This window comes from Labrus bergylta, chromosome 15 (genome assembly GCF_963930695.1).
Source record: "Labrus bergylta chromosome 15, fLabBer1.1, whole genome shotgun sequence".
Classification (NCBI taxonomy): Eukaryota; Metazoa; Chordata; class Actinopteri; order Labriformes; family Labridae; genus Labrus; species Labrus bergylta.
Window position 1 is genome coordinate 18,449,306 of NC_089209.1, and position 25,102 is coordinate 18,474,407.

Sequence of the window (25,102 nt, forward strand, 5' to 3'; positions counted from 1 at the left end):
CTACTTTTCTCCTATTACAAATGATTCATATTATGCCTTTTATTGCATGTTAGGGGGGATGGGGGACATGTGAGCGTCTTATAGGCTATCCTTGTTCTAGTGAAAAGTGAACATATTGGATCCACTAGTGTCCTACAACGTTGTTATCGAGGATAAAAACCTGTCAGTGACGTGTTTGAGCTTTCGTAGAAAGGGCTTCTCGAGAGACAACACTGTCCCTGTTATTTCTGTAAATTATTAACAGCTTGATGTTTTTGGTCAACAGTCAAGAGGTCGTAATGATGACGCAGTCGCGGACACAGCCATATTTATTCAAGAGCCCACTGCGGCCACATGCTCAGAACAAGTCCTAGGCCTATTTTCACCGGAAATGTTCAAGTTTCTCGGTGTCTGCTGACGGTATGTCGATATTTGTTGTTTCCTCACATTAGTGTTACATTGTTACCTCAGAATAGGGTTTTCTTTGAGCTCATTTCCCTGTGTTTGGTTGGTCTGTGTCGTAGACTACTGCCCGATGTAAACACGGGCTACGCGTACATGCTGATGAAGCATTTAGATACATCGGAAACCCCTAACGCCGCGGGTTATAAAAACTGCTTTTAAGACGTTTTATTTATTGTTGTGTGGTAAATGCTTATTTTCGATTCTTTCGCATTTGCCGTTTTATGTTACTATAATGTCTTGGTAGAAAAAATGGCGACCTCCTCGTTTTGTTTTGTTTTTTTACAATTTTTTTTCGGGCTGACGAGCTCTCAGCTATCAATCCGGTTTTTCCAATGGTACCTGAAGGTAGCACAGCTGTCAGACTACAGATCCGGAGCAAGGCGGTAAGAACCAGCTCCGACCCTACTGAGACAGAGACACCAGTAGGTATTTGTTTCCTCATCATCATGCAATAATACAAATATTCCTGCTCTGTTTCGGAAATAAAGTGTCTCGCTGTGTAGCCTGAATGATAGGCTATCAACTGGAAGAAAGTCTGAATGATTCCTTTCCTGATTACAAATAGGGGAGGGAAGTCTCCTTTATCATTATTCTATCACTTTATGGTGAGGTTAAAAAGAGACTCATAAACACGTGCTGCTCTTTGAGACAGTATTACACCCTTTTTGTTTGTGTGTGTGTGTGTGGCATTTTTGCACACCCAAAAACTGTGGCAGGACTTCAGTAGATTTGCCTTGTCGTGGGAGAATGTGGACTTCTGATCTACAAACATTTCCTTCAATTAAATGTATTAATTCTACAAGATAGATTCTTCTTTCACAAATACAGATTTAGTTATAAAAACCGGATCACATGTAAGGTGTTGTGTATTGTTGTGTACTATAATATTTTTGTGAACAGTCTATGGAGGTAACACTCACCCCTATTCTGTTTATCATGCTGTTGTTTACTGTTATTGTAGGCAAGGTCTATGACGTGTTTTCAATAAAGATTTTGAAGTAAAAAAAAAAAAAAGTATGAATTTATGAACCAGCGGAAAAAATATATATGAACCAGCGTCAAGGTGATGACGTAAACCAGAACACGACATGGAGGATGGAAATGGTCCTTTAAAATAAAAGTTTTTAAAATGCAAAAAGCAGAGGAAGAATTAAACGTGACATTTGCATTATTTTTCAAAGAAATGGAAGAGTATTGAGAACCTTTACTGAAGTAAGCCTACTTGCCTGATAACACTCAGAATGAGCTCAAACACAGGATTTCATTTTCTGGCTAATCCAGCTAATCCAAGGGGTGAGGGTATAACAGATTAACTTCTTTAAAAAGAAGAAGAAGTGAATCCACTTTATCCCCTGGACAGGAAGGACATGTAAAAGTGAAATATGAAAACTTATGTTGTCAAACAAATGTACTTTCATAAGAAAGCGCAATATATGTATTTTGTATTTGTTCTTGGTCTTGACAGTGAATGCATTTGCTTTAGTGATATTTCATTATTGTATTCAAGAGACATCAAGGATTTTAAAGAGAGGCTAATGAGGACTTCTTAAGTGAAACGTATTTTGCATTATCCTCCCTGAAAGTATAATGTAATGATATATTTTCTCAGCACATTTATGTCTAATCTTTACACTGTAAATGTTCTTCAAAGATTCTTCTGTACCATGACTGAGTGTATATATATATATATATATATAAGACTGAGTATAGTCTGTAGTGTAGAACCAGCCTTCTAATGGCATTTTTAAAACAGTCATTTTAAACCTAGTAGCGGTAAGCATATGGAAAATAATTAAACTATATCTATACGGAAAATAATTAAAATTATAATTAATTTATTCAAAATTATTAGTATTAAGTATACTTAATTAGTATTTACTTAGTATGATCAACAAAGTCTCACTTCAATAATTATCTTTTCATTTTCGCCACTTTTCAGAATGTTCGTCAATAGATGTTTTAAGTATACACCGGAAGTTCCGTGTTTCCTGTTGTTGGTTAACTTGACGGTGGTGTTTGTTGCTCGCTAACGCTAGCTAAAAGAAGAAGTCGTCCTTTGTTTCGACTCGTCGGTCACGATCAGGTTATTTACAGTTCACTTCTCGTGCGTTTTGAAATGATTTTTTTCATCACGCAAAGTGTTGCATGTCTCTTAATGTGTTCTTTTGTGTGTGTGTGTGTGTTTCGTTTAGGGCGGATCCTGACACCGTGACGCTGTTTGTGAAACATCGCAGTGATGGGTGGAGGTGGACCTGCTGTGTGCTCAGGTTTACCCTCACTGACGACTCTCTGCAGGATGAGATAACCAGGTCCACTCTGAGCTCTTCGAGGCTGCAGAGAGTTCAACACAGCTGCCAAAATCAAACAAAGGTAATGTGTGCTGTCGTGACTCTGGTGTTTGCTTTGAAAGTGTTTTGAATTTAGTGTTGATTTACTTTTCAATTACATTTCAGTGGCAGCTTATGATCATACTTAACAGGGAAATATATTTTCCATCGTTACATTAATTCACCCATGTATCTGTTCATTTCATTCAGTTTGCATTAATAAATTAAGGTCGTTTATTGATTTTTTGTTGTTGTTGTGCGTCTTTTAGCTTGATTCTTGAAGTCTCTGTGATCGTGTCAACTATGGAGACCTGTCAGGTGACTTTGGCTGTAAGAGGAGAAACATCCCCAGGTATTTATAGCTGTTAGAGTTGACCGTAAATACATATGAAGACAAACAGGTCACTTCGTACCCCATGACTCTCAAGAACATAGTTTGAGAGTCATGGGGTACGAAGTGACCTGTTACAAATTCTTCTCCTCCCCTTCATCCACAAATCTGTTTTTGAGTTTGTTTTCTTATTTGGCAATCACGAAGTGCACAAGAAACAGCCATCAGTTAAGAGTTTGTGAGAGAAGACAAACACACCATTGAGTGAAAAACAACACAAGGATCTGTACCTATTTTGTATATGTATAATAAATTGAGATGTTTTTAATTATTTTGAATGCTGAAATAAAGCGTCAAAGTCAACGACGTCATATTTCATTTTTTTGTTCTGCTTGTTCAACACTCGTTTTAAACATAACACCATTTAAAAAAAAAAAAAAAAAAAAAAAAAAATTCAGAGAGGATTTTGATCGTTTTTTTCTTTTCATTTTGGCACTCGTGGTTTTCCTTTAGCGGTGGGTAAAACCTCTTTGGGGGGCCCCAAAGGATTTTATATGCAGGAAAACCCCTGCTATGTTTAGAAGTTACAAAGTAGTTTAATTATTGATATTATTTCAACATGGATGATCTTCTTTTGAAGCATTGGCCAAGGATTATTCTATTGGCCTTACTGTAGGTCCAGGATGTAAAATGCGTTGCATCCCTTGTTGGCAGTTCCTTTTTTTTATGAGGACATTTTATAGATGTTAACTTACAAATGTTGTTAAAGTGGTAAAGTTTTTTTAATCACTAATGATCTTCATTTGAACATTTCTAGGTGAGGTGATTGCAGTTGTTGGGGACTGTGAAGCCCTGGGAAGCTGGTGCCATCAGAAAGCTGTGATCTTACGCCCTGATAGTAACGAGGGGTAGGCTACACTTTTACACATTTTTTTTTGTTTGTTTAAAAAAGAAAGTGAAACGCCTAGCAATGTTTTGTTCAAGTTTAACAGGTTGCAGTTTTTTCTTTAAAGGATGGAATGCTTTTCAGTTTTGTCTTCCTTCATTATTTACGTCTGTGTGTTGGTTCCTTGACAGAAACACGTGGACTACAACAATCACTCTACATAAAGGAGTCGTTTCCCAGTACCGCTATTTTAAAGGCTTCTTTCTCGAGTCAAAGGTGAGCAGAGCCGCTTCTATATTTCTATTACCTTCAAATGAAGGTTGAAGATTGCCAATAGACATGAATATGAATTAATTTGAAATAATCTTTGAAGGCATAAAGGTTGTTGATATCAGGTTTTCTGTCAGTTGATACCTTTCCATTTCAGCTTCAGCAGGAAGGAGATAATTGGCTGTAATTTTTGTGTGTGCTTCACTGACCTTGAAAAGATGTTTGAAAACAGCAGCTTTAATTACCAGATTTTAAGCTAGGATCAAGACTAAGGTTTGTGTATCACTGTCTCTAAATCTGTGTTTATGAGCCATGAGTTGGTGTAAAGGCCTAGATTTACCGGGCAGGAATCAGTCCCCTTGTTTGCTCTAATCTCAGCGTTTGAGCCTCTGCTAAGCCACTCTGTATAGCCCTGTTCCTGTTCAGACTGACATTTCAAGCTACTTATGCCCCTGTGATGTTTTGCCTTCAATCTGAATGTCGTAGAGACGTAATGAGGGGACTAAGTGACCCCCCCCTCCGTCTTTGTAGGTAGTAACAGAGGCATTTCAGAGGTGAGAAGGGATCAGTAGAGCCAGAGGGGGAGCACATCGCTGTGTGTGCATGTCTGTGTGTATAGAGCTACAGCTGTGCCTTGTTTCTGCCAAGCCAAAACACAGTGAGACTTAACAGACTGGAACATCATTATTACCATTGCAGAATCAATAAGAATGTACAAAGATGAGATGTTGTCTGAGCTTGCACTTTTGTAGTCTTATATACACAAACACACTGAGGATCAAACTCCTCTGGAAAAGAAAGGGTGAGGTGTGTTTCTGTTTTGAGGGTTAGGGAAGGGCTCGGTCCACATTATGTAAGAAGCTTGTCATGACATGACAGGGCGTTGACTTTTAACACAATGCGGAGTTTAAGAAGATTGCATGTACCAGTGTGGTCTCACATGAGGAATGAAGGTTACTGCCACGCAGGTGGAGTCATATCAGCAGGACTAGCCGTTTTCACATGTGCACTCCTGAAAATATCTAGATTTGAGGAGGACTACTCCGGAGATTCTCCCGACCCGGCCGTTCACACATGCTCCTCACAGTGGGAGACTATTCCTGTCAGATAGGAGGGGGTGCGGGGGGTCTCCTGAGGTAAGACGTGACGTAAAAGAAGACACAGACGGAGCAAAAGAGTCCACTATACGATGATATAATGAGAATATTTGCCTTTTTTTATCAATGCTAAGTGTGGTTTGGCTAAAATCACAATGTCAACAAAAGAGCTGAGAACAACACACTGACGGAACAGAAAACATTATGCCGCCGTTTAATAACCAGCGTTTGCTTTAATTGCGCGGAGATCGTAGCGTCTGGCAGGAGAAACTCCGGGTGAAGTCTGAGCGTAAATTTCAGCTGTTTGCGCTCAGACATGCAGCTCCTCCTGCAAATATCAGGAGTTTTTCAGGAGTTTTTTGAGTGTGACAGCCCTAATGCAGTAACCATGTTTTTAATTTTGGCCAATAATATTGAATATTTTATTCAACTCGGCTAATAAGATTAGATAAGCGGTCAAATGTGATGCCACAGAATGATTGTTGCCGTAACTTATTATGCCTTTATTACAGATACAAAAGCAGCTTCTTTTTTCTCTAAATAGTTCTTTTCTTTTCCTTTACTAATAATTCCACTTTTCAGAATTCAACCCATGGTGGCTGACAGCCGTAAATGGGGATCGGTGACTATTCCAGCTCTAATCTTTCTCACACTCTGCTCCAAAGACAGCTGTGAAGCTGGAAAAAGTAGTGCTCTGTATCTCATGTGAAACCCTAACATTGTACCAAACATTGGAATTGCAGAGTGCAAGGGGTCCCAGTCAAGTGATAGTCAATTTTTGGGAGACCCATCAGCAGCCTCGCACGATGAGCCCCACAGGTATAAAACCACAATAACAAAGACAAAGCCCATTCAGAATCAGCTGGATAGTATGAACTGTTTAAACCATTTGTGCAGCCTGCTTCACGTCTTTCTTTGACCCATCCTTTTTTTCTCGTGAACTCTATTGACATGCGTTCCCCCTAGAATAGGACATTTGTTTGAAGAAGTTTAGTTATCAACTTTTTTGTTGTCGTGTGTTTTATTTAGATTCTTCAACGTTTTCTTATTATCCTGCTAAATTAAAACCTTCAGTGATATGCTCGTGATGCCATTTTGTAGAGTTGAAACTGTTTCATAGCTCAGTCTACTCTTCAAGTTGAGGCAAATCAAATTCAGGGCAAACCAGTCAGGGAGATTTGAGACTTTTCTCTTGCTCTGGTTTGATCTGACCTCAGCTGCTTACATTCTTCTAATGCACTTCTCTTTTTATTGCTGCAACAGGCCAGATAATTGACGATGGACATTTTGGAAATTACAGTAAGTTTTTAAAAAAATTAATAAAATAAAATGTTGTGACCAACTATTAACACACAGAATATGACTACTTTTGTACTATACATTACTTTACTACTACTATGATTACATTGGAAGTTGTAATCATCCATGAGGTCCATGAGTTGGAATTAACACAAGGTACTTGTGCGATAGAAGTACTGTAACACTACAGAGCTTACTGATGTGTGGGATTTAAATTCCCTATAGACCACATTGTGGACACTTTTATCTTTTTTGAGCTCATTCATTCTAACAAGTTCTCTGGTCAGCAGTCATGGGAGACGAAGTGGACATACATTGTTAAGTCATGCTTCCTGTGTGTCCATTTCCTTTACAGACGGGCTGAACTGTGTGGACTCTGGGTGGCTGACGTGCCAGACAGAGATTCGCCTGCGTCTGCACCATTCTAAGGCGGCACCGGTTTCGATCACCAAGAAGAAATTCAAGAAGTCTCGCTTCAGGTAAAGATGACAGAGGAGTTGAATCGAACACCACCCAGGGAAAGTTCTGCTTAACAGCGACATGAGATAGAACAGAGGATCGTCATTACAGTGCTTCTGTTACCCGACCTGCCCTGTGACCCTAAGTGTAACAGAATCCTGCATACAGAATTCTAAGAAGGGAAAATAAGGTAACATTTTATGCTTACAGAATCAAGCTGACGTTAGAGGGCTTTGAGGAGGAGGAGGACGAGGAGGAGGAGGAGGAAGATGTCCTCAGTCCGACAGCTTGGCTCAAGATGACCAGCACTCTCGAGATCAGTATGATCAGTGCCAACGGCTACAAGTCCCGCCACTCGCAGCCTGAGTGTGGGAACACGTTGGAGCCCTCCCAGTGGACAGAGTACAGCATCCACACTATGGACCCAGACAACCTGGAGCTCAACTTTGAGTTCTTTGAGGTAAGACTCAATATATATATTGTGTGTGTGTGTGTGGACATTTGCCTGGATCAGTATGCAGTCTGAATCTAAAAAAAAGCTGATAAGCTAGAAAGAAGATGAGGTATCTTTAGTAGCTTAGCTACTAATTTCTCAAACAAAAAGGAGGGACAAATGCAGCCCTAACGATAAGGTTGAACTTGTATTCATGGGATTATAATCGTTGGGATTTCATATGTTTGTTCACAGGAGGATCTGAGTAACCATGTCGTCCAGGGTGATGTTCATCCAGGACATGTGGGCACAGCTTGCCTTCTCTCCTCCTCTTTTCGGGAGAGCGGTAAAGACCAGGGTGTTGCAACGCTTCCCATAATGGGTCGAAACTCCAGGCAGACCATTGGCAAAGTCAGAGGTAAGATTTTTGCAGAACAATTCAACAATGGCACGCAAATTGATTCAACTGTGATTATGCCAATGCACCTGTCTAACCAGTTTTTCAAGACTCTCCTGTTTTTTTGTAACACAGTGTACTTTGCGTGCTTTGTTGTTGTGCTCTAGTTGACTACCTGGTGATCAGGCCCATCCAGGGACTGCAGTGTGACATGAGCTCCTCCTTCACCAAGTACTGGAAGAAGAGAGGTGCTCTGAATGTGGGTCACAGGGGAGCTGGCAGCACACACACAGCTAAGTGAGTGCTAATGCCAGTCCTGAACAGATTTGAGTAGGTTAGACTGCCTTAGATTCTGTGCATACCGAGAATATATAGTTAATAGTATAACAATGTGTGCCAGTCGGAGCAAGCACTTTTGTGTTCCTTGTCCACAAATCCTCTTTCCCTTGCTTTCTGCAGACACCAAAGAGTCAGGGAGAACACAATTGCCTCATTCAAAAGTGCTGCCAAGCATGTAAGTGTGGCTCAGGATTACAGCTTGATGTCAAAATGTACCTTTCACTTCGTTCCCAGCTTAATACGATTGCAATATTTGACCCATAGGGTGCAGCCTACGTGGAGTTTGATGTCCACCTCTCTAAGGACGCTGTTCCAATTGTATACCATGATCTGACATGCTGCATATCCACCAAGAAGGTAACATTAAGGCATGCTGTAACTGGGGATGAACAAATGGAATTGACTTCTAGAATCAGAAATGTTATACTTTATTCTTATACCCTTACAGAAAAATGACAAGACTTCTCTGGAGCTTATTGAAGTGCCAGTCAAAGACCTGACCTTTGATCAGCTGCAGCTTCTGAAGGTAAATACCTGATCAAATATGCCAGTACCGCAAAATCCAGTGTATGAGAGGCACTTTTAAGACTTATTTTTGAATCTAAAAAGTTGACAGCCACTTACACACTTGGGTGAAGAAAATGCAGTAACACGTGCAGTCATTATCACGGGTGCCGCTGCCACCATCTGACACTGCATGCGAGGTGACGCGATTGAAAATTCATCCCCATTCATTGTGTAATGCAAGCTGTGCTGGGATACATGGTGACAAAGACCTGGCTGGCTGCGCTACTATTTAACATCTTTGTGTACTTCCCAACTTTCCCTGTAGGCTGAGAGCTCAACTAGCGCACTGTAGCTAGTAGGAGTGCAAACTCCACTGAGTAAAAACAGACGGTACTAAAGGAGCGACATAGCTGTACACAAACTCCTGAACACACAATAGAAATCTTCACGCAGGCCGAAACCTTTTGACTTTCTGGCAAACCCCCCAAAAACAGACTGCGTCTTGTATACCTCTGCAATTTATATTCCGGATTTACAGAGTCCAATGCATGTGGAAAAATGATCATGTATAGTTGCACAGTCACTCATAGAAACTACTTAGTAGCAGTAATACTGTCTTCATTAGCCACCGAGGCATTTCTTGGCTTGGTGCCTTTTTCACTTAGAGAAGAGACGGTGTGCAAAGGATTACTGAATAAGGGCAGGTAACACGAGATTAGCACCAAAGAATACACTTTAAGCACTACTACAGGTGTTATAATGAAACATGAAGTCACCTGAAAGTAACAAGTGTGGAAGCAGAGTGCATTATTTCTTCATTTCAAACATTCCCATTATTAAATGTTTTTTTTTTTTTTTGTGCACACAGTTGGCCCACGCCACTGCGATAAAAGAAAACAGCGATAAAGGTAGGCATCCTTTTTTTTTCTCTCTCTCTCTCTATCACCGCCTTCTGACAGAATCAGACATGAAGGTGCGTGACATGTTAAAAGCTACGTTCTTTAATTCTCTGTTTTTTGGAATACAATTCCATGGCAATCAAAAGACTGGAATGTATTCAGTTTGCATGAAAGAGTTCTTTTTGTACCGCTGCTTACATCACGACAAAGAGATGAACGATTGTAGAAGTAGGTCAGAGGATACATTGTGATGTTCATTAACAAGAATGTGTTCTGTTTGTTCAGATCTCCTGGATGATGAAGAGGAGATCGATGAGCATCAGCCATTCCCCTCTCTCTCACAGGTATATCCCTTCTAATGATTTTATGAGATGGTTACTAGATTTTACCTTTTAAAAATTAGGATTTATTTCCCTTCACTCTGCTTGATGGATCCATCCTTGTAAATTTCTCATTAAAATGAATATTATTCCATTTACCTCTGCTTCAGATCTTCCAAGCTATCCCTGAGCATGTGGGCTTCAACATTGAACTCAAGTGGATCTGCCAGATGAAGGTAGGTGTACTAAGTCAGCATGATCAGTGATCCCATAACTTGTTTACCAACTGGTCCTAAGATGCTAAATGTTCTCTCCTAGAATCAGGAGTCGTACTTTATTTATTTTGACCCCCTCTGTTTTTGATACGTTTTGATAGAAAGAGTTAAAAATAAACTCTTGTCGTGAATGCTTGTGTTTTGACAGGACGGGTCATGGGACGGCAACCTGTCCTCATACTTCAACATGAACACTTTCCTCGACATCGTCCTATCCTGTGTGCTGCAGAAAGGCGGCAAAAGACGCATCGTCTTCTCCTGCTTTGACCCAGATATCTGCTCCATGTAAGCACCGTGAGCTACCGAGGTTAAAACAGCCTGTAGAAACTACATACAAACAAGATGCAATTATGTAAAAAAAAAAACCAAGTCTTAATGGCATTCATCAGCTGAAAATACAGTGTAGGTCATCTTCTTAAAGCTGCATTTTTATTCAGCTTTAGTTTTCACCAAGGCATTTGAATGCACCACTCTAAGATTCTTCAATTAAAATGAAAATCTAGTAAACCAGACAACAGATGATGTCTTTACAGGATGATGTTAAGAAATGGGGCTCTACAACTGCTGACAATATCATTTCATGTGTCTTCGCCCCAGGGTGCGTCAGAAGCAGAACAAGTACCCCATCCTCTTCCTGACTCAGGGAATTTCCGTGAAGTATCCTGAGCTGATGGACATCCGCTGCCAGACCACTCAGATCGCCATGAGCTTTGCCCAGAGTGAGAACATTCTGGTAAGAATTTGTGACAGAAAATCAAATATTTATCACAAAGTTTCCCCCGAGGTTTCAAGACTTTGTTAAACTTCTGTAAAAAAAGATTCACACTTCTGAGTAAGAATTATATGAATAATACCACATACAGTTCAAATAATACTACAATAATGATGATAATTACACCTCTCTTCACCTCAAAAACCCATCCTCATCAATAACCAAACAGGGGAAATCATGGACAGTTTTAAATATCTCAGTATAATTCTAAATAACAGACTCAGTTAGAACAACAAATATCACAAAAGGAGCCACCAAAGACTGCCAGTCATCCACAAACTCGATGGACTCTGTCGCCCCAACCCTCCTCCTCCTTCTGTTGTGTCAAAGCATCATTCAGCCCATCCTCTTGCTGTACTGTTCCACCTTCTTGTTGAACCACTACCACCACCACTTTTTTTTTGGATGTTAATGTTCAAAGTAAAATGTCAGCAGCACAGTGCCAGTTTTGGAGCTTCAAGTGCACACATTTGAAGATTGTCGCAAAACTACTGACTGTAGTGTAATCTTTGTTTGTACTCCAAATGCTATTTGAATTATCATGCACATCCATTAACAAGTATTGCTGCAGTGCCCTTTAGCAGACTTACAGACATCAGTTAAAACGACATCCCACAGCACAAACTATGTCAGCTGTCACATTTAAAGGTTCAAGCAAGTGCAGAAGCTCACCACAGACAGCTTATGCAGCACAATATAAAACATTCACATCCACATAAGCATGATTTACTTTGTGTTATGAGGATGTGCAAACTTTACCTAGTATTTAAAAACAACATGAAAGTTGGCAGATTTAAACTATTTTGAGGAAAACTTCCAAAATAAAAGCCAAGATCCACTTTTATTTTCTTACTTGATTCCTTTTCTTGCTTCTGCAGGGGATCAGTGCCCACACAGAGGAGCTGCTAAAGAACCTGTCCTTCATTGCGGACGCTCAGTCTAAAGGTCTGGTGGTGTTCAGCTGGGGAGACGAGAACAACGACCACGAGAACAGGAGGCAGCTGAGAGAGCAGGGAATCGATGGACTCATTTATGATAGGTGGGCTTAAATGCAACAGGATTATTCTGTTACCACACATCCCATCATGCACCTTGTACATTTTGACCTGTTGTGTCAAGTTCAACCACTAGCCACCCAGTATAACTAAGCAGGCCTTTCGGTTTCATAAATCCAATTACTGCTGGCCCTTGTCTGAATGGTTACTTGGCATTTTTTTTTATCAGCACAGTTGTTCAGTGTTCAAAGTTATATAATGAACCTTTGGCAGGCGTGGTAATCACTTGGAACCTGATTAAATGTTTGATTATTCATCGAACATGTGAGGGCTGTAGCTGTTACATAAAGCTTTGTGCTTCCAGCTAAACAAAAGCGAGTTTCCTCTGGTCTCTGCAAAGCCGCATGGTCAGCAGAATCTGTTTGTTCGGCCGTTTCACTTCTGTGTTCCCCTACACAATGACATTTGCGCCACATATACGTCCCGCTTTGGCCGTGACCTTTACAGAGCCCTGCTGACATACGTTTTGACACCCAATAATACAATCCAGCAGTCTCTCTAGACCCAGGTGTGACCCTTTTATTTCACATCACAGAACCTTTAACATCTCCAGGTTGTTGTCATAACTGTGCCTCTTTCTTACAGAATTTGTGAATGCTTGGTGCCATATTTTGACTCAAGTTCTTCAGATTCCCGTAATGTGTCTCTGGTTCCTGGCTGTGTTTCCGTTGTTCAGTCAAGGCTGGTTTTTGGTTCTTCCATTGAGTACTGCCTGAAAGCCTCCATAGTGCACATGAATGTGCGGCAGGAACACAAGAATGTTCCTTGACAATGATGCAAGACTGTTGACTTCTCATGTGTCGTAAACTTTAATTTTACTAGACACAATTATTTGATTGGTCAACTGCCATGTTTATCATTTTTGAAGCTAGTTCTCGTGGCTGACAGCTAGCTCACGTCCTGTTTTAATGCCTGCGTATTGTTTGAAGGATTCTGTCATGGCTAATGATGTGGATGGCATGTATTTTAAAGCAATGCAGCACCAAAGAGTGAATGGCTTGTATAGTGCATGAGGAAATGTAACATGACATCTTTTTCAAACCATCAAAATCGTTTGTTTTTTTTGCATTTAAAAACTGTTAGTTTTCAACCTCCCCAGCAGCCACTAACAGCACCAAACCACATCAACAACCCCGCACACCACTGTTAATTGGAATGGATTGTCTTTATTACCGTTTGTCCTCGAAGTATCTGCACTAAAATCCTTTAAAGCTGTGATCCTTACAAATGTCAGATGTCAGCATTTTAAGTTTGTGGGCACGCTGCTTGTCCTGCAGTTTGGTTTCTTTACCAATTGGGTGATTGCACAAAATGGACACTCTTTGTGAGCTTGAATATCTGTTGCACAGGTGATTTCTTCAGCAGCTCTCTCATGAAACATGCTATCAAAATTTCCTGCCTGAAAAAAAATCTCACATTAACCATCTTGGATTCTTTGGTCTTGAAGCTGGCTCACTTAAAAAAAATTGGACTTTGGAATGATACATTTCTCCGGACTGATGATACTCTTGATCTGTGCAAAGAATTAACTTCCTTATTATTGCTTTGCCATAAATTATGCTCGATTCCAAACCATTCCAACCCAACCGGGCATCTACTGTGAGTGGCTTGATAGAGCTCTCTTTGAAGAGTACATAGTCTGGAAAAAAAAACATTGGGGATGCAACTTTCCTGTAACCTTGTCACTGCTATGGAGCACACAATGATTAACCTTCCACCTAAGCACACATAGCTGGGATGTGATCAACCATTCCTTACAACCCATTCAAATCCATTTAAAAGCTAATCCTCCTAGCCCAAATAGGAACCAGCACAATCATACCCCTTTCTGTTTACATTACCGTGGGTAAGCTACTGAATGTTAACATTACCGTTTTACTAGTTTATTCATGCAGGTCTGTTTTTTTTATATCTATATTAATATGGCAGTGTTGGCATTTGTTGGCAACATTGTTGTTTTCTGATATAAGATAACATTTTATTTATGTCAGAACAAATCCCTTGATTACAGTAATTCTGTAGTTCAGTATTATTTAACAGTGTATGTTTTGTAATAGTACCATCACACGCTGTACGTCATTCTAAAACTAGAATATATTGCCTAAATTATTGATTCCAAGCAATCAGACATTTAAAACTATTTTTTTCCTGACTCTAAAGCATTTTGTCTTGTGATGGATAACTGTGTAACATTAGATCTTGACTTACATGACCTGTTTGATGATGTGCAGTGAATTCAGTAGACGGAAAAAAATTATATATAGTTTTTAAATGTTGGTATGCAAAGTGTTGGTAGATCAGGAAAGAGCTACTTTCCCTTTGGTTTTTTTGAATGACAGACAGCATTTGAATAACCATAAAAGGCCCCAGTATACACCAGTATAACTAATGTCACTGATCTTTCCCTTTTCTTTCAGCATCTGTGAGGAGCAAGGAGAGCAGCCAAACCTCTTCCAGATAGAGGCGCAACACTCCCTGCAGGAGGTTATTACAGAGGAGACCATGGTGAGCTGCTCCTGCTACTCCATCCCCTGCACCACGGGCCCCTGCATCGCCTCCAAGGCCCGGGCCGGCAGCGCTGAGTCCGACTCTGGTCTTAGTTCCTCATGAACACCCCTAAGCTCCTACCTTTAAATGGACCTCACTGCACATGCACTCTCAATAGGACCAAGGCAGGATTGTATTGGTCTATTTAACAAAAATATGACCCGAGAGATCAGTTCTGTGTATTTATTGAGACATTGATTGGAAATGATTCACGTCTTGCCCCCATTCACACATTGATCACGAGTAAAGCCACCAAACGCAGCTCCACACCACTGCACTCAGTTACAAATTGGTTTTGTCTCGTCTCTTTCCAAGGGTTTTGTTTTTTTATGCACATTAAATAAATCAGTGAATGTTTTGCCAAAATTTAATGCAGCCATATATTTGATTTTTTTTGTTTTTGTTTTTGATGGAGACGGTGGCCTGTTTAGAGGTCTAAACTGGGTTATTCAGAATAGTGGGACATTTTTAAAATGGCAGATTATATTCATGTTTATTTTGCCAATATCTTGCAATGTTTTAAAGATGATGTGCTAAAATGTATGTAATGCGTATTATAGTTTACAAAGGAAAAAGCTGAACTGATACTTAGTCATAAAATATATGCTGATTCAGGATCATTCTGTTTTATGTTCTCGGTGCATGTAGCCATTACCTGAACTCATTTTTTTTTTTCATGATCTCAAATAGCAACGAGTAGTAGCTACTCTAGTCTGCTTTAAGTTATGAGACGCAAAGAGTGAAGTGGGTTCATTGTGCATGCTTCATACAGTTCTCTGGAGGTTATATGCATTTAAAGAGTGCGTTATAATGAATGAACACATTTTGCTTCAATGACAACATGATTGATACATGTATTTTTTAACTGAACTTCAAACTCCTGCTTATAGACCTTAAAAGTGGGATTTGTCAATTCCATCCTGCACACTGGATGTACTCTTTCTGTTCTTTTTATCTACTTGATTTGGGGAACAGCAAAATCATGTTTTTTTTAAAAAGTGCACATGTATGCTGCAGCCTTAAGGGGGAAATGTTTTTTGTTTTTTTTTGAAATCACCAATACCTCACCCATCAGTCATTAAAATAGACTTGACTAGAGGTGTTTGTACAGAATGAACAATTACACCTCTCTCATAGAAATCCTGTTTAGCTTCACATCCCTTATACTTAAATTAGAATGATGAAATAGAATAGTGCTACATCTAGGACTCAGCCCACCAGATTCATTCATAGTATGCTGTCTTGAATACTTTCATGTTTCACAAACCTCTCTCAACAATCTTAAAATTGAGTCTTGCATGGACTGTATATCTGTCTCAATGAATATCAGGGCAAATTATTAATCTAGTATGAAGTATTTAAATCACCTCTTCAGGAAAAAGAGTGTATATGATGATGATGTAAATAAAATCAAAACGTATATTTGTTTTTTTTGTCCATGACTATTTTATCCAGTATGTTACTTGACTTCTTTGTGTTTAAAAATAAAAGTCACTTTGCAGTAACTTTAATAGCCAAAAGCTGATTTCAGCTGTGTTGGTAATATGCAGCACATATTTTTCTGTTCTTTAGGCCAAGCCTGATAATACAGATCTATTGCACATATTTTATAATCATTCTGCTTGATTTGAACCTCTAAAACTTGAGAAATAAAGGCATCCTGTAAGTCAACTGCTTGGTTTGTAGTACAAAGACACATTGACCATTGGTCATTTTTATGAAACATGATGAGTTATTTAGGATTTGTTTCTATAAATTTACAAATAATCCCACCTTACATGAAGCACGTTAATATTGCATGGTTAAAGTAAGAGGCATTTAATTCAACACAGGTACACACAGCTTCTTGTCAGGCTTCAGGCAGCTACAAGTAAACCATAACTTATCTATTAGTATGAAAACACATGCACACTCAGTGTGAGTACCACTCATAATATGGGTCCTCTTAACTTATCTGATCAGGATGTACCTCGAAACCAAAAGTGATTAGAGTGAACATTTTAAAACCTTTGGCAGGTAGGCTTCAGGGTTAGAGAAGCCTAAGCATTACTTAGGTTGACTTAAATAGAACTTAATGATTTTTTATTTTATAATATTAAAGCATAAAAATGTGTAATAAATATAGTTATAGTATTTATTACACATTATATACAATATAGTTGTTGTGCATGCTGGCATACAGACAGTTATTGTTTTATTAACACCTGCACATTGACAGGGCAAAAAAATAGCTTTTCTTTAACCATATTATACAATGTTGAAAAAATGTTCTCTTATACTCACATTATTTTTTATCTAAAGAAATTATATTTTAAATAAAAAACATATCAATATATAATAAAATCTAGGTACAAAACCAAAAATGAATTATGTACAATTAATAATCTGTCCATTAATCTTAATAAGTGACACCTGTGTTTGTAGTGCTAATTGCATTCCCTGAAAATTCACTTTTGCATATATCTTAAACTTGTCACACCAAAATAATAATATATATCTTATCTATAGGGAAGGACTGGCCTCAAATTGAATACATTTATAAAGACGCTGAGTCAGTCGTGTTATAATGTGTAAGCGCCCCCTGCTGTTCGATAAAGCAAAGTTCACCGACTATGTTCTTAATCAGGATTTTATAAACAATATTCTTCCATTCAATCTTTTCGAAAAAGTAAAAATTAAGCTAAATACGACACTGTAAATCATAATGACAGCTGTTAAAAGAAAGGCAATGTTTTTATTCGCAAATTTGCCATCCCATTTTACGTCACACGGTATATAAAAATAGAGCTATGCTTTGCTGGGAATTGTAGTTTCTTCTCCTTTAAAGATTAAAGCGTTTGTCGCGTCATGGACGCAATTTCCCGAGATGCAACGGTGCTAGCCTAAGCCACTAGCAGGTGCACGCCCACGTCAAATAAACCCGTCGACTGTAATCCTCACTGTACACAGCGGGATCCTCTGCGGGTATTTTCTGCTTCTCTATACGCTGGTACAATATAAAGCGATACAAATGGACAACTCCGGCAAAGAGAAGGAGGCGATTCAGCTAATGGCCGATGCTGACAAAAAAGTCAAGTCCTCTGGCTCCTTTTTGGGAGGGATGTTTGGAGGGTAAGGCAGCACTGCACCAAAGAACAAACAGCTAGCAAGCGTGAACTGTCAGCAGCAAAGTTGGCACGCAGCCTATTTCTCCTAAGACATACGTTCATAAGTTATATGTATACAAGTTTTACATTGTAGAAATGTAGCTTAGTATTACAGCAAGAGGAGGCAACATCCAGCTTTCGATGTTTGTTTGCTAAATAAGCTATTACTTTCATAAACAAATCAGCAAATTACACATTTTCCACCGCAGACTACGCAGCAGACAGTTAACTAGCTTTTTCATTGACTAATTTAGTCCCTGCATTGTCAAAAACAACACTTGTTAACGTAATGTTTTTATTGTGTAAACCTTTTATTGTGTAACAGTTCCAGTTGGTACATCAATTAAATCTGTGCTTTGATTACATGTAATGAAATGCAAACACAATTTACCTCATAGTCTTAACAATGACACCATACACACATCCAAACACTACGTAAACAGAAAGTAGGTAAGTAAACCCCCTTTATTCTTTATTGATCCCCTTTATTCCTTATGTCTGCATTGACAATGTGATTCTCTTTTCCCAAACTGTTATTATTATAAAAGCATCAGCACTGATTTAAATGATACGACCGACCTTGGGGAGTAAATTGACATGTTATTTGAATGAGATCAAACACAAAAAGATTGAATCATTCATTAAAGAAAACAATGTCGACCCAAAATATAAAGAAGCCTGCTGTGACTCAGTCTCTTTTCCAAAGTTCTGTCCTTTGTGACCCCCAGATGTTAGGCCTCGACAGTACTTGAGCGTGATAACCCCTGGCAGGCTTTACACTGGGAATTCTGTGAAGTAATCCTCTGCTGTGATTGAATTGCCAGAATATTATTACAACTACAGGGAGCTCCCAGGGGTCCACTTCTTGTCACTGAGGAAGGGAGATCTATAGTGCTTGTGATGAGGGATTTACATAAGCCAGTCTGCCAATCTGGGCTCTGCATCTTATTGAGCAATGCAACAACTTGGCAGGTTTTACAGTTTATCACCCTATGGTGCCATGTAGGCATCATTTATAAGTTACACAAATGGTTTCTGCGGTTGAACCTTTGTATGCCATGGAGCCTGTTTGATTTAAAAACATGTACTTATCTGTTTTCTTTTTGTTTCTTTCTTCGTTTAGAGGACCTCACAAAGTGGAGGAAGCATGTGAGATGTACTGCAGAGCAGCCAACATGTTCAAGATGGCCAAGAACTGGAGCGGTGCGCTAAGCTTCTTTCTACTCACGATATCTTACCTTAAAACAGTCAATGGAATATTATTCTGATGTTATTGCAATGCACATCGCTTCTCAAGTTTGTGTCATTTTCTCCTTTCCTTTGTCTACAGCTGCTGGAGGAGCGTTTTGCAAGGCGGCACGTATCCATATGCAGCTGCAGAACAAACACGATTCAGCCACCAGTTTCATCGATGCTGGAAACGCTTACAAGAAGTCCAACCCTAATGGTGAGACTGCTTCCATGTCTTTCATTGTAGTGCCTTGATTATATTTATTTTGTATCCAAATCGTTGTACTGTTTAAGTAATGAAGCATCAACTCTTGCATTTATTTCTCTAACTTAACACATTCCTGAGTAAAGGACATACATGAAGTGTTTTTTTGAATACCGTTTGTAGTGCAGTTGATCGGGGATTTCCACATCTTGCAGGGCAGAAAAGAGAGTGTACAAGTGGGCCATGTTTCTGTGACAGTAATTAAGCCTATCTCTTATATAAATAAGGAGAGTATTTCTGTGTATGACTAAAATATTTGTGTCTTGAGGCCGTATCCTCACATTAATGAAAGAGAACAGAGCACGTTGAGTGTCTAGCTGTGAGCCACACGTTGTGACTCAGTTTTCAACAGCCTTTACTTTGCTGTTAAAACTACGTCATGTAAACAGTAGATGAATCATAATGTGACAGAGTTATTGTCCTTGAACCGCATCACATCAACTAATCGATAGATTAGTTAGATCTTTGTACTCTACAAGGAGCTCGAGCTGTAACTGTGTTAGTGTCTGTAAATAACATAGAATGTAGAATAACACAGGATGCTGTGCTGTTTATGGGTCTGTTAGTTTTTAACAAAATTAACCCACTGTCTAACTGTCCCCTCCTCTTTTCTTTATGCTGTCAAAAGAGGCTATCAAGTGTTTTAATGCTGCCGTCGATATATACACAGACATGGTAAGATGCACATAGGAGTCCTTATATGTTCTGAACCATAACAGCAAAATAAGTACACCATTTATTTTCTGTTTTTATTTCATTCTACAGTTTTATAATCCATCCATCCAGTTTTCTTTGGCTCACATAATGAGTTCTGTATCCCACATCATATATGTGTGAAAACCTTAATACGACATTATGAAGGAATTCGGTTTGGTGTGCTTTTGCGTAAAACACACATGGTGCTGTTACGCCCCCTCTCCCATAGACAATGTCCATTTGTTGACAGGAGGGGGTGGAGAAGAAGGGCTTTTTGTCTGTTGAGATATGCTTTCTCTAAAGGTTTTATTATAGAGAATCAAAACATGTTTCCTGTTTCCTTACCGTGCGTATGCAGCGAGTAATGGTGTGTTAAAGTGATTCTGTACTGGGAGCAGTATTTGATATGGGATAATTGTCCATCGAGATACGCCTCCCCTGACATCTTCATATAGTACCAAATCATGCTCCCTATACTCTGATGATGCATATGGAGTGAGTAGTGAATTAATATAAAGTCATTTTGTTCTGGTAGCATTATTTAACAGGGGATACGGATAGTCTCTGCTATTGTTTTGCAACATGGTATTATTTTTGACAAGGCAGCACATCTCGACACAACACCAGCAAAGACGTGTGAAGCCAAAGAACCACGTCGACTGATAAGGTCCAATATTTACTCTGGTTTGGCTTCCGATTGGTCCCTCTCTCTTTGTCCTCTCTTAGCGTCACCTGTCACCGTCCTCTTCCGTCTCTTAGCCTCAGCCATTGTATAAAACAGAACAGAGATGAGAGAACTGCGACCCGCTGCCGAAGTTACATAGTGCTGAAAGCATGCGACCAGGACACATTACAATTTTAACGTTGAAAGGTTACATTTACACTTCCTTTTATTTACATTAAACCTCATTTATGTAACTGACTCTCCCTGCCTTTCTTCCTCACCTAGAATAGTTTTTTCTTTGCCACCTCAGCATATTCTTAGAAAGCTAGTGTGTTTATTTGCCACTGGTGCCTTGGTCTAATCGGCTATTGTTCTGTTTAGCAAAGGATTACTTTAAGAAGCTCAAACCGTGTTGACTTGCTACTGCTTAACTTTACCTCTCTACACTGTATAGTAACACAAAGCTCTCTTAGACTTGATAGGCATCTGTGGAATGATCCGGTTAGTAATGATTTCTCTTCCTCCTGCTCCTCTTCCTCTTCCAGGGAAGATTCACCATCGCAGCCAAACACCACATCAGTATCGCAGAAATCTACGAGTCTGAATTAGTGGATATTGAAAAGGTAACATTGCATGACAAGAGCTAACATTATATTATAATATCACTAAGTATTGTTTATTCTACAACAGTATCAGCTCAGTCTTTACTCCATTTGTTGTTTTTCTTTCGTAAAGGCGATTGCACATTATGAACAAGCTGCAGACTACTACAAAGGAGAAGAATCCAACAGGTACTGTTCGATTTCTTTGATTTAAATAAAATAGTCTATTTAATCACTCCTTTTGCAGATCTTGAATTGGATCCAACTAAATGATTTAAGTAACATGACTTCAGTAAGAATCTATGCAATAGATATGCACATGCATGCACATGTGGAAGAAAAGTTCTCCTCCAGCGGTACACCTCCAAGCCCTCTCAACTCGTGTTGGCATGAAGGAGTTATCAATGAGAACACACCATCATTGAAGCACCATTAAGAGCAAGCAGGGGACAAAATTGTCCTTGGCTCGAGCTGCAATTGCTTGTGGCCTGCATTCCTGTGTTAGCCGGCCAAAGTTAGCACACTTTGGTCAACTCGTAGCTACACATTGCACATAAATTGATGAGAAATTACCGTGATCTAAAAACACCTATCTTACATCCAAATAAGCAGTGAGTAGACTATGTTATTCTTCTCTTCTGTAGTCCTTGAGTAAAACAGGTTTATACACAAGGCCGTCCCGTCCATGTAAACATGATGTAAACACAGCCCGACAACAATACAGCTGGCGGGACTCGCACTTCTCACTCATTGTAGACAGTCATGAGTCAGAGAGACATTGACAGAGGATAAACTTGATTTCTGCTGTGTTTATGTGTAAGATGTCAAACATTCTGCCTTTAAAATGTGCCGTGTACCTTCTGTGCTGTACTATTGTCATAGTTCTGCCAACAAGTGTCTGCTGAAGGTGGGGGCTTACTGTGCTCAGTTGGAACAGTACCAGAAGGCTATTGAGATCTATGAACAGGTGCGTTTTGCCTCTTGCTGCTTCTTAATCAGTATTACATCAGGATGCTGAAATGATGGTCATTCATGATTTGGGTGTTTCTAGGTCGGCGCTAACACAATGGACAACCCATTGCTGAAATACAGCGCCAAAGAATATTTCTTCAAAGCCTCCCTCTGTCATTTCATCGTTGACGAGCTCAACGCTAAGGTGAGTTTATACCTTTGTGGTTCAGTGTTAGAGTTCGGGGGAATGGGGGGAATGGGGGGAATGGGGGGAGGTGTTGGGGTAGAATATTAACACGCTGTGTCTCCACAGATTGCTGTTGAAAAGTACGAGGAGATGTTCCCGGCTTTCTCAGACTCTCGAGAATGCAAACTGTTGAAGGTAACTCATCACTAGGAGCTGTGAGGAATCGGATGGCTTACTTTCTTCGCTCTAAATCTGTTTTGTTTCCATGAGTAACCTACATCTTCTTTTTTGTCTTTACCAGAAACTTCTTGACGCTCATGAGGAACAGAACAGCGAGGGTTTCACAGAGGCGGTACGTTTTGAATTCTGTAAGAAAGTTTTAAAACAAGGCTCTTGGTGAGCAGAGGGGTCTCTGCGCCAGCTCTTGTAATTATGGTGGATCCCTTGTGTGTTAAAGAAAGATCAAGGCCTGATCCCAGGTATCTTTACAATCTCAAAGGACCGTGTGTTTACTGGATACTAGAGCAGACTGATGGAGTAATAATTTAGAAATAAACACCCCCAAAAATGTCAATGTAGTCGTAGAGTTAGGAAGGGAGTAGTCCGCCCGTTTTACACACTTCTACATTTTCTTTCAGATAATTGCATTATATATTCAATGTGTGTATATATTAATATATTCTATGCAATGCTAGTGGTATAAATTATACAGAAATAAAAAGTTATGTGTAAGAAAACCCTACTAACAAACCACACCTTCAAACTGTAATCCATACTGTTTCTAAAAACGTATCTCTGTGTCCCTCTGCCGCCTGCAGGTAAAAGAATTTGACTCGATCTCACGTCTGGACCAGTGGCACACAACTCTCCTGCTGCGTATCAAAAAGTCCATCGCGGGTGATGAAGGGGATCTGAAATGAAAGAAACCGGGGGGTAAAATCGCAGCACGGAGGGACAAATCCATCACGCATGCTTTCACACTCACACACAACAACACACACACACGCACACACTCTTTCACTCGCTGCACTGTGTATAGCGCCCGGAGAGCGTCCCCGCTGGTTATTTCTTGTTTTTTCAGTGCTCACTGCTTCACTGTCAAGAGTACTATCTTTGCTTCCTTACATGCAGATCTGAGTCTAGTCAGAATGTAAATCCTCTCGCCCTCACCTCTTGTCTAGAGGATTGCTGCATACCTCCTCTGCTGACTCGTCCCGTCAGAGCTCAGAGTGGTATCTCGTATTGACACTGATGTTAGTATTAACGACAAGCACTGCATGTTTTGTATGATTATTGTTTCTTAGGCAAACGCAGCTTGCTTTGTTTTTTAAACCTAGTTTATGAATATTTAAACACATTAAGATGTTTCAGTTTATTGTACATAAGATTAACAGCGTCAGTGGATTTTATTTTTTTGTGTCAGATTAGAAGAAAGGGAATCATAAGTATATCAGGATTGTACTTCAAACTTATGTCATCAGAGCTACAAAAGTGATTCTGTTATCAAGCCATGAGGAGAGACTCTTCTAGAAGAAGGGTGATGATATGCACCAAGTGTAGACTGTTAAACATTTGTATCCAATCACAGCCGTTCCATTTCCATCACTTCTTTGATGATTCATTTATCATTACGAATTATGTGCGTTATTATACGTTGAATGTTTGACTCTGTAAGCTGGGATTTATAGTTTGCCTGTGAAAAATGTATTTTGGAATCGAAAGCACTGATGTGGAAACCCTTCCTCCTTCTATCCAGGGAATTTAATCTGTGGGGGGTTTAATGTGCATCATTAGTCACTCATCTCTTGCTGTGTTGTGTCGTGAACTAATGATGGAGGTTTTACCGCAGTGCACCCTCCATATGGGACAGTCGCTAAGCATGTCATTGTGTATAGTTTAGTGTTGTGGTACATTCACTAGTGTAAGCCAGACCAAAGTTTTTACTAAAGGGTCAGTCGCCCTGCGTATCCAGCTTCTTCCAGGTGGAATGACTATGGACCTTGGATATGATGTGTATGCTTGTGCAAAGGGACGATAATAAAGATATTATATCCCATCTTTGCTGTCCTGCCCTTGAACTTATCTATCAAACAGGACCTTTCATCCTTTTTATCATCCTCTGGAGATGTAATCAAACATTTCCACACAAGCATGTCACACAACTGAAGTCAGATTTTAGAAAGGACATACATGTTTGTACAATTCAAACTTTTAACGAGTGAAATATGGGGCATTGTGATTTTGTCTTTCCAACATAAGAGCACGAATTTAACTTTTCAAATTCCATGGAATATTTCAGTCCACTTACAAAAATCCTTAACGTGTTGTCCCTCCGTTTAAATGAGAAAGTTATTGGACCAAACAATTCAATTATAAAATACATTATTTGTTGCTTAAGTTTGAATTCATGGATTCATGTTTTCCTGTTCAGATTTCTTACAATCCTCTTCAGTGGCTGCTGTGTGTTGGATTTGGATGGTACATTTATTATAAAATCTATTTGTCTGTAGCAGTGTTAAAATGCTACTTTTCACATGTCTGCATTATTTTAGTGTCATTTTCTTTTTTTAATGCCTACATGCTTCTATACCATGTTTGTAAATATTAATGGATGAAGCCTGAGTGACGTCAGTCATCTGTTACTGCAGGGGGCTCAGGAGGCTTGTATAAGCAGACTAAAGTGATAAGTGACAACAGTTGGTGG

General features: G+C 39.5%; 2 protein-coding genes across 10 annotated transcripts; both read left to right on the forward strand.

The window, feature by feature from the left end:
* The first annotated feature begins 242 nt into the window (after positions 1-242).
* gpcpd1 (glycerophosphocholine phosphodiesterase 1) lies at positions 243-16,084 on the forward strand. 8 transcript variants are annotated; one of them, XM_065963497.1, is made up of 23 exons: positions 349-399; positions 790-866; positions 2,637-2,814; positions 3,041-3,123; positions 3,920-4,010; positions 4,180-4,264; positions 6,099-6,174; positions 6,619-6,654; positions 7,010-7,133; positions 7,324-7,573; positions 7,802-7,964; positions 8,111-8,240; positions 8,403-8,457; positions 8,547-8,639; positions 8,731-8,808; positions 9,658-9,697; positions 9,974-10,032; positions 10,179-10,244; positions 10,432-10,568; positions 10,881-11,016; positions 11,934-12,094; positions 12,696-12,791; positions 14,528-16,084. In XM_065963497.1, exons 4-23 carry the CDS (start codon positions 3,075-3,077, stop codon positions 14,718-14,720), a joined length of 2,118 nt encoding a protein of 705 aa, XP_065819569.1. In that variant the 5' UTR covers positions 349-399; positions 790-866; positions 2,637-2,814; positions 3,041-3,074; the 3' UTR covers positions 14,721-16,084. The 8 variants fall into 8 exon arrangements, with proteins under 8 accessions (XP_065819568.1, XP_065819570.1, XP_065819567.1 ...); XM_065963496.1 differs by lacking the exon at positions 790-866 and having other exon boundaries at positions 243-399; XM_065963498.1 differs by having other exon boundaries at positions 320-870.
* A 1,469-nt stretch (positions 16,085-17,553) lies between these two features.
* napbb (N-ethylmaleimide-sensitive factor attachment protein, beta b) lies at positions 17,554-24,454 on the forward strand. 2 transcript variants are annotated; one of them, XM_020632439.3, is made up of 11 exons: positions 17,554-17,768; positions 18,927-19,006; positions 19,134-19,250; positions 19,927-19,973; positions 21,204-21,281; positions 21,394-21,449; positions 22,143-22,227; positions 22,312-22,416; positions 22,525-22,593; positions 22,700-22,750; positions 23,217-24,454. In XM_020632439.3, the coding sequence occupies exons 1-11, from the start codon at positions 17,668-17,670 to the stop codon at positions 23,316-23,318; spliced, it is 891 nt and encodes a 296-aa protein (XP_020488095.1). In that variant the 5' UTR covers positions 17,554-17,667; the 3' UTR covers positions 23,319-24,454. The 2 variants fall into 2 exon arrangements, with proteins under 2 accessions (XP_020488095.1, XP_029132910.1); XM_029277077.2 differs by lacking the exon at positions 19,927-19,973 and having other exon boundaries at positions 17,558-17,768.
* The last annotated feature ends 648 nt before the right edge of the window (positions 24,455-25,102 follow it).

Coding starts and splice junctions, on each gene's coding strand:
- gpcpd1 (XM_065963496.1), top strand. CDS start 3,075: ATGGAGACCTGTCAGGTGACTTTGGCTGTAAGAGGAGAAACATCCCCA. Junction 8,241..8,402: donor GGCAGCACACACACAGCTAA/GTGAGTGCTAAT, acceptor TGCTTTCTGCAG/ACACCAAAGAGTCAGGGAGA. Junction 9,698..9,973: donor AAAAGAAAACAGCGATAAAG/GTAGGCATCCTT, acceptor CTGTTTGTTCAG/ATCTCCTGGATGATGAAGAG.
- napbb (XM_020632439.3), top strand. CDS start 17,668: ATGGACAACTCCGGCAAAGAGAAGGAGGCGATTCAGCTAATGGCCGAT. Junction 21,282..21,393: donor AATTAGTGGATATTGAAAAG/GTAACATTGCAT, acceptor TCTTTCGTAAAG/GCGATTGCACATTATGAACA. Junction 21,450..22,142: donor AAAGGAGAAGAATCCAACAG/GTACTGTTCGAT, acceptor CTATTGTCATAG/TTCTGCCAACAAGTGTCTGC.